Genomic DNA, 13,105 nt, shown 5'->3' with positions numbered 1-13,105 from the left:
GATGGATAAAGAAAAATCTACGTAATGAATTAAATTTTTTTTTGGGAATAGAGAGAGAAGACATCTTTTATATGACAATTCAAAAACTCCCAAATTACAGTTATTTAATTAATTGTAGTAACCTTTCCATCAAAGGTAAATGACCATCATGCCCTTTAGTTAATTTAATTATTTTAAAACAACTACATGATAAAATTAATACATGGACCACCTTATGAGAAATATAAAATATTTCTAACATAAATATCTAATTCTTGTGTACGTTTCTTACCCTTAACTTAAATAATTTTTTGATTTTTATCTTGCACTAAAGAAATATATATTGATGTCATTGGATATATATATTTTTTTATTTACCTGAGATATCTCATTAGTTTGCGTACACCTCATTTAATCTTTTATTGTTTTAAAATTGTTGATATATAAGAGTCTAAGTGACCACCCCACTTGAACTCAAGAGTTTATGTAAACTTCTTTTACTTTTTTATCATCGACCACCGGATGGTTGTTGATGTATGTTGCTTACCCAAATCACAATCTAGCTCATTCCATGTTTACTTATTTAACTCACCCTCCCAATCAATCAAAACTTTGAACTAACCACTACCACTAATCTCATTATCATTCACATTCATCCAATAACACAAACGGTTAATTATCCTATTAAAAGCCTAAATTTAGAGGTGCTAAATTATACCCTTATTTATTGTTTAAAAAAAAAAAAAAAAACACTATAATACCAAGTTTAGTTAACAGTGTAAATCAACCCCAATCATCTAGCTGTAAGGATAAGAATTGTAAATTGGATTGTGCATGTGATGTCACGTGGAACAATCACCACCTTTGCTCTGTCCCTGTGCTAATTTATTCATCTAAATCATACGGGTTTCAACATCTAATCAAACGTACAATCTACTCTTCATCATTAATAATAATAATAATAATTCTCCATTACTTCTATATCTAGCTATAGTAAGGGTTGTTATCATTTAATTCGTAGCTTTTATTATAAAATACGACAATAAATCAATTAATTAAGGGAGAACGACATTTTCCCACCCAAGGTTCAGTGAAACGGCACTTTTCCACCCCTCAGGTTTCAAAATAACACTTTTCCACCCTCCGTTATATTCTGTTAGTGTTTGCCGTTACTATTTGATTGAAAAGACAAAAATACCCTTAATAGTTGACTTAATAATTTTTTTATTATTTATATCATGTCAACAATTCAATTACTAATATACCCATTGTTACTATAAAATTACTGCAATGTCTTCAACTATATAAGAGAATGTAAATTACCAATTTGTCCTTCCAATTTTTTTATTAAAAATAATGTTTTAAATGAAGTTACCACTGGATTTTTTAAAATCTAGAACCCTTAAAACTGGCATTAATATTTAAATATTTGAATTTTGATAATTTAAACACTACTAATATTTGAAAAATAAGAATCCAGATTGTAAAATTATAGTAGAATTAATAGAGAATTATAAGAAATTTTGTCAATTGAAACCCAATAAAAATAGGGAATTCAATTCAAACAAAACAGATTTCCACAAACTTTATGCCGAGACAACAAATGGTATTGTAAAATTAATAGAGAAGCAAATGTATAAAACTAAGTAGCCACAAATTACAGAAATTACGAAGAGGAAGCTTTGCCTTATCAAATCAGGTGCTTAAATTTTATAATAATTTCTGGCGTTGATTACATTACACCCACCTTTTGAACATGGTAAATATTTTTTCTCCTTCTAAGATCTGCTTCCAAAAGTTGTCCTGGAAATAATTTATGCTGTCAAAACCGTAAATTCCTAGGATACTTCAATCTCCTTGCCTTCATGATGTTTCCATCTTTCTAACATGAGCTCTACATTTGAAATCATCGTTGGAATCAATACCTTACGTAGAAAAATATACCATTCTATAATATTTTAGTTACTTTCAAGGAATTTGCATAGAAAGTGTGGTTGGCCATGTCTTTTAAATAAGGACAATTCATTGAGCACAACAAGTGCACAACGAAACACAAAGAGCAAACCTCAGACATCAAATTTATTAAGAAGGATGAAAACAATAAAAGCTTAACCACCACACGGAAGTAACCTCCCCAAAGAGCCATTGCAAATCTAACTCCTTCCTCAATAATGGGTATCTACAACACAATTACATTGACAACAAATTATCAATAGAGGCCAACAACATGCCAAAACATTTTATTAAACTAAGAAACAAAAAAAACCTACAATAAGAAAGTTGAAATTAATATCTTGATCTCTCATGTTGGGATCAGAAGCAAGAATAAACATATGAAATCTTGGTGATATATGGTTGTCTCAATGATCAACAGCAAAAAACTTACATCAGTCAGCAAGCCAACTGATATTTATACATTATTATTATTATTATTATTCAAGGAGCAAGTACTAATTCTTCTTAATTCAGGTACAATTATGACTCAGCATGTTGGTCCTTGAAAACAAAGCAATTCAAGAGCCAACCTTCTAATTATTCATCCTAAAATAGCTACATCGTTTTCACTTTATCAATCTGCAAGTTTGTGATAGTGAAGGATATGAGATGAAATTCAACAGGATTTCCTTTAAATTAGAGTGTAATCTGACTCTGCCCAAATTGATGTTTTACAAAAATTTTCATTTCTGTAATTCCATTATGTAATGGTGCAATAGTTCAAGAGCAAATGTTTAAAAGAAGACAAGAACAAAACAAAACAAACAACTTTTCTTAACCTAAAAAAAAAAAAATAATAAAAAAAAAAATAAATGACAGAAAAAGATTACCCAAGTTGTTGTCGTCATCGGTATTTTTCTCTCGCTCATCGCTTTCTCACCTTTTTTTTTTCCTCAGTCCCCAACCTTGAGTCCCTAATCGCTTAGTATCATATAACACGAAGAACCCAACTGTTTTTTGTTGTCGCCATCCCTAAGTCACCAGTTGTCGGAATTTTCCTGCATTCAAACCACTGCCATTATCAATCACAACAAAAAGAACTATTTAGCCCACAAACACCAAAATAGAAAGCCACTTCTTTGCTACGTCCTTGTCAGCAATAGTCGGCCAAAGTGGAAAGAAGCCAAGTGGTGCATCCTTACTGGGGATGATAGAGATGTGGTGATCGCATGACAAAAAACCCTAGGTCGCCACTCACTTCAGATCTAGAGAGCAGGAAGAGTTACCAGAGAATAAGCAGAAAAGGCAGCCAACTCTTCGTTCTCCTTCTTTTTTGTTTTTCAAAGTCAACTTCAGTGGACATGGCAACCATTCAGCGACACTCAACATGATTTCAATTTTAATTTTTAATTTTTGTGGCTTATGTAAATTGACACTATTACCCTTTTTGAGAGGAAACGCTAACAAATATGACGGAAGGTGGCAAAGTGTCATTTTGAAACTTATGGGTGAGAAAGTGTGGTTTTGATAAACCTTGGGTGGGGAAAAGTCGTTCTCCCATTAATTAATATAAACATTAATTAGGTAAGATAATAAGACTAATTAAGTGAGACGTATAAAAAAGCACAGCGAATGAATCGATGATACAACAGAACGGTGGCGTTTACTTAATAAAATAACATAGAAATGAAATCCCGCCATCCCCGACCAGATTCTGTTAACTGTATTGAATTCACATAGAAGATACTGTGCGTGCTCTCCAGCTATGAGCTTCCTCACTACTCCTTCACTGCACGTTCTCTCTTTATTTTTTTTTTTTTTCTAAAAAGGCCGCAATCCCTAGTTTTTTGCTAAATAACTATATTCCCCTTGATAATGTTTCCGAAGTCCAGGGGACCCAAGGGGTCAAAAAGTAATTTAACCTATTTTTAGTTTCCTCTTTTATATCTAACGTGGCTGTTACCAAATATTAATATGTATTTATTAAAAAAGAAAATGTTACGATTTGTGAATCTGAAAATAGTAAATGAATTAGTTATTTAAATTTGTTAGATCTGATAAACAGTTAAGGTAAGATCAAATTAATAACCATTGAAATTAAATCTGTTTATTAGATAAAAACCAAAAGATTCGTGAAAATAAAATAAAAGAAAAGAAAAAATATATTGGCTTAGGTGGCCTTATCAACACTGCAGCCGTAACACAAGTAGCATCTGTTAAAAATATCCACAAACAAACGCGTAGCGTATCAAAATCGTGGGAAGCCACTTACACACTCTTGCGCGTTGGCTTTCGTTTAGGTTTTGGCTTTCTACCTTTGGCGCTTTAACGTGAAAAAGAATCCCGGCCGACTCGCCGGTACTCTTGCACCGTCCATCGTCATCATCACGCTAAGCACTTTTTTACACATTAAACCAATTGCATTGACTCCTCCATTTTCATACACTTGAAGCAATGGGAGTTGATTACTACAATATTCTGAAAGTGACCCGGAACGCCACGGAGGATGATCTCAAGAAGGCCTACAAGAGGCTGGCCATGAAGTGGCATCCCGACAAAAATCCAGTGAACAAGAAAGAAGCGGAAGCGAAATTCAAGCAGATATCCGAGGCGTATGACGTCTTGAGTGATGCGCAGAAACGTCAGATCTACGATCTGTACGGAGAGGAAGGGCTGATGGCTACTGAATTTGGTACGCCATCGTATGAGAGTAGTAATTCGAATTCTGGATTTAGGTACAATCCGCGTGATGCGGAGGATATATTCGCCGAGTTTTTCGGCGGATCGAGCGGGAAGAGGAGCGGGCCTTATAGGAATGGCAGCACTTATACGGAGCATAGGAAGACTCCGGGGAGTGTAAAAGCGGCGGCGATTGAGAGTAAATTGGTGTGTAGTTTGGAGGAGCTTTATAAAGGCGCTAGAAGAAAAATGAGGATTTCTCGTGTGGTTCCTGATGAATTCGGGTAATTATTCTATGTTTATTTATTAATGTTTGAAAATACATTTTTAGAATGTTTTGTAGATTGCACTATTCTTTATTTTTTCTAAAGAATTTTGTGGCGAATTTTGACATATAAGCATGGTAGGTGAGCAGGTTAATGTGTATGTTTTCATTTTGAGCTGGTGGGTAGGATTAATTGAAATTCTTTTGACGTAGTTATTGTTTTGTAAAATTGCAGTTTTTGAAGATTTTTGAATAATAATTATAGTTCGAAAAACCCATAAAAGAAATTGTTACGGGGAATTTGTGGCCTGAAAGAAATTTGCTATGCTGAAAATAACTTGTTTGGTATGATTTATGTGTTCTTTGGGGTCTTTTTTGGTTTTCAATGCAACTTTCTAGTCCAGTTATAACTTTTGTCCACTTTTGGTGTGTGGCCGAGTCCGTTAGCTCTGATGAGGTTGCTTCTGTTGACAGATGTGTGTATACATATGAAATAATTTGGCATATAGGATGGGATTGGAAACATCTTAATCGTTTAGCAGAATATTTAACACAATTTATAAAATTGCATGATATTGACTTTCATTGCTTTGTTCTTTCTTGAATGGTGCTTTGTCAATTTGCTGTCTATTCTTCTGGATTGATAGAAAAGTATCTGTCTTGCAGTAAGCCGAAAACTGTGGAGGAAATCTTAAAAATAGATATAAAACCTGGCTGGAAGAAGGGTACAAAAATCACTTTTCCAGAGAAAGGTAACCAAGAACCTGGTGTCACTCCAGCTGATCTTATTTTTGTGGTGGATGAGAAACCCCATGTTATTTTCAAGAGGGATGGGAATGATCTGTTGGTGAATCAGAAAATATCACTTCTGGAGGCCCTTACTGGGCAGACTTTTAGTGTGCTAACCTTGGATGGAAGGAATCTTATCATCCCAGTGACAGATATAGTCAAACCAGGGCATGAGGTGGTGGTCCCAAAGGAAGGAATGCCAATCTCGAAAGATCCCAGCAAGAAGGGAAACCTTATTATCAAGTTTGATGTGATGTTTCCGTCAAGACTCACTGCAGAACAGAAATCAGATTTAAAGAGGGTGTTGGGTGGAGCTGATAACTAGTTGGAAACTCAAGCCTTGAGTGTCCAACTATCTTTTAGTCCAGATTGATACTGGGTCAATTAGATGTAAATATGTTAAGTCTCCCACTATTGAAGCCGAAGATTGTTCATAGTAGGAAGAATGTTAAGGGGTTTGGAAACAGTATATGTTGATAGTATATGGTGGTGGAAAAAAGGATCATCTTTAATCCTCTTCTACTACTTGTTTTGCTGCAAGAGAATGTTGGCCTTCTAATTGGAATTTGTATACAGGTAATGTAGTGGTAGTTTTTGATTAATATGTATGGTGAAAAACCTGTTGTATGATGCCCATATTAGTAAGGATGAACCATACTCTATTGAATGGTTTAAGGTTTGACTTTAAAAGTTTGCATGTCTTCGAATTGTTCATTTTTTACTGTTCTTTGCAGAATATGTTTAGATTACAGTGTCTTTTTCACTCCCTTGATGGAATTTTTATGGAGTGCTCATTGATTTTTTAGATTTTGGTCCCAGTGATAGCACTTGAGAATACGATAGTTTGACATTGAATAAATTTGTTTGAATATTAGCTCTGGTGCTGCTTTGAATCAGGTGGGAAAGTGGTTTGGCTAATGCTTCCACATCGCATTGGGCAAAAATACTAGTGGCAAAGGATTGTGAAGAAGTCGGAAGTATCCTCCATCTATTATTTTCTAGTCAACTGAAAATTTATTTTCTTTTCTATTGAAGTCCAAATTCTAGGCATTGGTTGGTACAAATTCTTTGATGCTCTTTTGTTGTATTATATACCCTTTTCCTCCTCAGAATCAGCCTTCTGCCTTTGCTCTCGTTTTTTTTATTCCCCCTGTTATCGAAAAGTTTAATATTATGGTGTGAAAAAAGAGAGGATCATAACAAAGTATTCAACTTTAATTTGTTCATAAAAGCTTTCTGTTTGAGAAAAATTAGGATGTAATTTAGTGTGTTTGCTTATGGTTGGAGACAAAAAACAACTTGAAGGGTATGATATTACAGCTTTTTTTTGGTCGCTGTTTTATAATTAGAAACAAATTGCAAAGTTCTAAATCAAGTATCCTTAACAGAAGCAAACAATGGTATGAAAAATAAAGAAATAACAATCTTATTTTAGTAAATGATGAATAGTCCCGTTTTTCATCTGCACTTGTTCCTAGCACCCTATCCATGGTTGGCATGGCATCACATCAAACAGCTCAGATTCCCTTGCCCATCAAAAACCTTATAAGCATAATAATGATATATATTCAGTCTAAAACCCTATTTTAGATAATTAATTAAAAGAGTGTTAATGAGTAACCGCCAGCTTGACAAACGCAACTTCAGAATAATTGGCAGCTATAGGGTTCCAATAATTTACAAGGTCCATACTCCACACCATGGAGCCGAGAAATAATTTATAAACCACTATCTTCACACAAAATCAAAACCATATTTAAAACCATGTATAGAAAATAAATGTTAGTTTCTTTGTTGGCATCAAACTGATTGGTTCTTGGAATGACACTCCATAATCTGGTTGGTCTTTGAAGGGCTAAATCCATGTTGGTTCTCCAAGTCAGACGTGGTTGGTTCGTTTATTATTTTTATTTTGCAAACTTATAAAACCGACAGAACGCGGGTAATTATTAGTTTCCATAAATCATTTTCCCATGTTTAATTAAATAATTATTAATATACAATTGTACATTTACATTTTCATGTTTTCCCTAATTTGTAAAAGAATACAACTTAATTCTATGTAGGGATGGGCATAGGCTGGGTCGGGGCCAGGGACCCCTGTCTCCAACCTCAGCCCGAAAGCCCGAACGGGGAATTCGAAGAATCCTTTAATTAGGCTCGATCCCTAAATTCCCCGTTTGGGGATTTTGCATCCTTAAACCTACCTTTTCATTTTCTCTAAATTATAATATATATCATCCAAAAAGAATTTAAATTTATAATGTATATATTAAACATAAAAACCATCATAATAAATTTATAATATATTACATTATATTACAAATTTATAATTAAAACATAAGAAGCCAAAAGGACCTCACATCACACAGATAATAGCATATTATGTATAATGTATAACATATAATGTATAATTTTTGTTTCATATCATTAGCATATAATGTATAACTTTTGTTTTGTAGCATTAGCATATTATGTATAATGTATAATATGTATTACACACTATACACTATACATTATACATATATAACATATATATTATGTATATCAAATAATACATTATACATATATAACATATTTATTATGTATTACAAATATTTATAATGATTTATTATATTTAATCTATTATTGTTTATTATCCATTTGTATATGGTTTTATAAAATACTCACTAGGGTTGTGATAATCTGGTTAACCAAACCGGATTGGGTAAACCAAAAATTGAATTAGTTATTCGGTTTTGGCAAAAAGCTAAACCGAATTCAAACCGAACCGAATAGTCGGTTTGGTTATCCGGTTAATCAGTTTTCAAACCGGATTTCTAATTCAACCCTAAATTCTACATTTTAGTCACCAAATTCAAGCATTTATTACATACTAGAAACAAACCTTCTCAACATCTAAAGAAAGATTTCGAAGGCCAAAGTGCTATGCAAATGTCACTAAAACTCAACTTTTGAATAAACTTAGAGCAAACGGAGACCAATGAGAAGATAAATGGAAACATGGGCTAGCTATAACAATCATCACTGAACTTTACTAATGCCAACTACATACATGAACCTACTCCAGTTTCAATTTGAAGAAAACGAAGACAAGATGTTTGATAAGTGACTCTTATCCACAGTTGTGCACGGCCATAATGACTATTTGTAAAAAAATGAAAAGGAAGAATTGAAGAATTGAAGCACATTTTCAACTGCAAACTCTTTGGGAGCACCAGCCACTAGGACCCACATTTTCAGCTTACCTTGTTGAATCGGCAGTGGATTACTGGATGTTCGTGGAGGTGGAGCCATGGTCTTGCTGTCGTGCTAGTCACCAGGTTTTGTCACTGTTCATCGATGAGACAGGTTCATTGATGGGTGGGTGAATGGGTGGTGTTGGCCATGGAGACTCTAGATTTGGAGTTTAACCAAAATTCAAAAAAAAAATTTTTTTCTCTAAAACTACTTTTCTTTATATACCTACGGTTTTCCAACTTAAAACCGGTTTTCGATTAACCAGTTTGGGAATACCCTTAAATCGAAAACCCAATCGGTTTTCCGGTTTAACCAATTTTCACAATTGAAAACCGAACCAGTTTGCAAAAAAAGGGGATTTTCGGTTCGGTTTCAGTTCGGATTGGTTTTCGGATAATTTCTCCCACCCCAAATACTCACACAATTATACTTTGTTCTTGTATAATTTATGTCTTCATTGATTGATTTTCAACTATTCAAATTAATATAGGATTAAATGGTTAAAATTAAACCTTACTACAAATATTTATACATGCCTATATATATATATATATATATATATATAGGCATGTATAATGTATGGGCCGGTTCAGGGAAGTCAGGGTGGGGACAATTCGGGGACGAGGCGGGCCGAGGTGAGGCCAATCTGTACCCTACCCATCCTTGAATTTAGGGACTGTTTTTCAACCCGAGCTCGTCTGAACCCTGAACAATTCGAGGAATCTCTAACCTTTTTGGGCAAGACCGGGTCCCCAACATGGCAGGGATTATGGCCATCCCTAATTTTGTGGCTACTCGGAGAGCATCTTCATTTATATGATTAATTACTTTCTTTCTTTTTACTCGGGAAAGAATGACAAAGATAGGGAAAAATTGAAATACTATCAATAGTAGGTCATTAGTCATTACTTGTATTAATTTTTAAACATTAGTGTTAGGATCCCACATTCACTAAATATGAGATTAGTGGGTGGTTTATTAACTTTTAGACTCCCTCTCCTCACAAGTTGGTCTCAAATTTAAGTTCTACCCAATGAATTCGTAACAAAAACATTGATGAAGCCTTGTACATCCGGTAATCTATATTTCTAATTAAGTCATTCCTTTTCTTAATAAATTTATGTGTTTAGAATTGGTGTAGATTAGAAAATAATCATTTCATTTTAAACTAAATCATTATAAGTGTTTAGTAAAGGGATATTATCATCTAGAGGACAATTATTTTATAAATACATTTGAGGACACCATTTTAAGATATTTACAATTAGAGGACACTTAACAATAAAAAAAAAAAGTTAACTTTAACTTTGCTAAGGGTATTAATATAAATTTATAAAAATACACATTTAATTTCAATGAGATTCATAATTAAAATAAGTTGACAAATAAATTTTTATTATATTTTGCATTTTTTAGTTATGAGTTTTTCTTTTTTTAAATATATTGCCTTTAATTTTTTAACTTATATGTATAATTATACATATATTATCTTTCTTTTTTGGGGAAAAATGACATCATAATTGCAATATACATGGTTATTTAAGCCATTTTAGAAAATCAAGTTAAAGTTAAATGTGTTTTATTGCTAGATGTCCTCTAGTTGAGAATTTTCGAATAAAAAAAATGTTCAACATTCAATTTCTTAAAATTGTCTTCTAATTGTAAGTTTCATAAAAATGACATGGGCAAAAGCTTATGAGTGAGAGGTATGCCGATAGGAGATTGGTTGAAACTAAGAGATACCTTCGATCTTGCGATCACTTAAACAAGATTCGTTAATGTTAGGAGATGTCGGTGGGTTTTCCTGTGTAGCATTCTGATGCTTAAATCAGATATTAAGATCAGAAAATGAAGAGTTTTGTGTGAGCCCCCTTGTAGGGTTTAGGGTTTTAAGAGCCGTGTTGCCATGATTTTCATGGCATAATAGCGCTTGAGATTGTAGTTAACGGCCACATTTTGGTTGACAACCATTAGAAATAACGAAGAAGTTAATCTTCTAAAATATAGGAAAGGGATAGTTAACTTGGAGTGGGGAGTAAGCATATCATGGGTGGGTGGAGATATTATCTCCTTGTGTGCCACGTGTTTTGCCACTTGCTCACTCAAGTTAACTATTTGAGCCCTCCTTCCCATCGAGCAGAGTTCTCAGGTTTTAGCCACATGGGGCCCAAACCTCTAATCCGACCCATTTTCAATACCTGATTCATTCTAGACCCTTATTAATATATATTTAGGCCTGTTTATCAAGAACTTACTCGTTGGGCTTTGTCAATTTGGGCTAGGCTGAAATTATTGTTCAACAAATGTATTTCATTATTTTTAAGATTATATCTTGTAGATTTTATTTCTCTTATTTCTAATTAGAAACAAATAACAAAGTATAAACAAATTGCAAATGAAACAATAACTTATAACATCCTTAATCAAGCAAAGTACAAATCCTTACCAAAAGCATCAATGATATTAAACATATATAACAAAGAAAATCATATAATAGCTTCAACAAGCTACAACAAATATGAAAATTAAAGAAATGACAATCTTATTCAGCGAATAGCAATAGTGATGGCAATGGGCCGGGCTGGGATTGGGTACCCCTTGGCCCAAGCCCAAGCCCGACCTCATGACAAAGGCCCAAACCCGGCTCGAGCCCATCACAGGTATGAGAGGTAAAGCCCAAGCCCAAGCCCAGTCCGATAGACTTTTTGTAACCTCAGGCTCGGCCCAAGCCGGCCCATTTTTATAATGTGAATTTTTAAATATTAATAAATTTTAATTTTTTCTATATTTTTAATTCTAGAAACAATTTTTAAATATTAATTTATTTTTGAATACTTAGCAAATATATAAATTTCCACAAAGTGAATCCATCCATCCATGTAGGGTTTGGGAAAAATGAGTATATATATGTAGGATAATCTTGTAATTAAATATATAGTATAAGGGTAATTTAGTATAATTAATACTAAAATTGTCGAGCCGGGCCGGAAGACATACCCAGGCTTGGCCCGTACCCGAGGTCGGGCCTTAAAATTAGGCTCAGGCCCAAGCCTAAGCTTGTGAACATTGGGTAAAGCCTGACCTTTTCTGGACGAGAAAGGCTGGGTACCTGAAAATACCAGGCCCATTGCCATCTCCAAATAGCAATGAGTTACAATAATACGAAAGGTAAAATAAATGATAATCTTATTTAACAAATAGCAATGAGTTAATTGTACATAGGGTTAATTATGTGTTTCTGAGTTTTTGTCTGCATTTTTTTTTTTTTTTTAAATGACTAGGGTGTTCTAGGACAATTTGCGCATATCTCAACTGGTCCCCCGAGACCTTAGAACTATTAGCCGAGTAAGAGTTCTAGTGGCCATCCCTATTAGGGGTCGTGGGGATTCGAACTTATGAGACCATATTAGATCATTTTCTTGCTTTTTTACCATCAAGGGAACTCAAACTTAGAAGACTATATTAGATCCTCCTTTGCTCTTATACCATCAGGCCACCTAATGGTGGTTTGCAGTTCATTTTTGTTGGCTCTTTCGATCCTATCAATTCCTTTCCCTTTCTTAACAAAACAGTGGTTGGCAACACACCAATCATCTCAAATTCCATTGCCACAACATGTTTTCCATCAAAATAACTTATAATTAGCATGATAGTCATAATAATCTATGAGATACTTAAATTAAAGAGTGTTAATTACCAGCATCAACTCGATATCAATCTTGACAAACACAACGTCTGAATACTTGGCTGCTAAGTCTTTAATGAACGGCTCCAAGAATTTTACCAGGTCTAACCATTTAGCTGTGAAATAAACCACCATCTTCACCAAAATCACATTCAACTATTAATAGTCAACAAACAAACATTACTATTAACACCGTGTATAGAAAAGATCACGTGAGGGCAAGTCATTGGGTACTTACCAGCTAGTTAGTTAGTTTGTTGGCATAAAACTCAGGTTCCCATTGGCTCATGAATTGATACTCTATAAACTGATTCATCTTGGCTTGGCTAGATGAAGATCCTTGTGGGTTCTTGAGCTTAGACATGTTTGCTCCCTCTTTAAAATTAATCTTAAGGAGTTTTTTTTTTTTTTTTCTAGGTTTCAAGTTTGGGTTATAGGTTTCAAGTATATTATTGCAAATATCAAATTCAATGTTGTAAGTAATAAGTCCTCTATATTTTCAAATTTACATTACGAGTTTCATGTATGTTGTT

At 33.8% G+C, this 13,105-nt stretch overlaps 1 protein-coding gene across 2 annotated transcripts; it reads left to right on the top strand.

The window, feature by feature from the left end:
• Positions 1-4,142: 4,142 nt before the first annotated feature.
• On the top strand, positions 4,143-6,803 carry LOC116136191 (dnaJ homolog subfamily B member 1-like). 2 transcript variants are annotated; one of them, XR_004128992.1, is made up of 3 exons: positions 4,143-4,877; positions 5,525-6,223; positions 6,545-6,803. XR_004128992.1 is itself a non-coding variant. In XM_031421897.1 (2 exons), exons 1-2 carry the CDS (start codon positions 4,369-4,371, stop codon positions 5,970-5,972), a joined length of 957 nt encoding a protein of 318 aa, XP_031277757.1. In that variant the 5' UTR covers positions 4,143-4,368; the 3' UTR covers positions 5,973-6,520. The 2 variants fall into 2 exon arrangements, 1 of the variants encoding a protein (XP_031277757.1); XM_031421897.1 differs by lacking the exon at positions 6,545-6,803 and having other exon boundaries at positions 5,525-6,520.
• Positions 6,804-13,105: the final 6,302 nt, after the last annotated feature.

This window comes from Pistacia vera, unplaced genomic scaffold (assembly GCF_008641045.1).
Source record: "Pistacia vera cultivar Batoury unplaced genomic scaffold, PisVer_v2 Contig31, whole genome shotgun sequence".
Taxonomy (NCBI): domain Eukaryota; kingdom Viridiplantae; phylum Streptophyta; class Magnoliopsida; order Sapindales; family Anacardiaceae; genus Pistacia; species Pistacia vera.
The sequence above is the reverse complement of the archived record's forward strand: the minus strand, read 5'-3'. Positions and strand labels throughout refer to the sequence as shown.

Bases quoted from the DNA above. Each gene is read 5' to 3' on its own strand.
- LOC116136191 (XM_031421897.1), top strand. From the start codon at position 4,369: ATGGGAGTTGATTACTACAATATTCTGAAAGTGACCCGGAACGCCACG. The intron at 4,878-5,524 runs GTAATTATTCTA...TCTGTCTTGCAG, and splicing joins GTGGTTCCTGATGAATTCGG to TAAGCCGAAAACTGTGGAGG.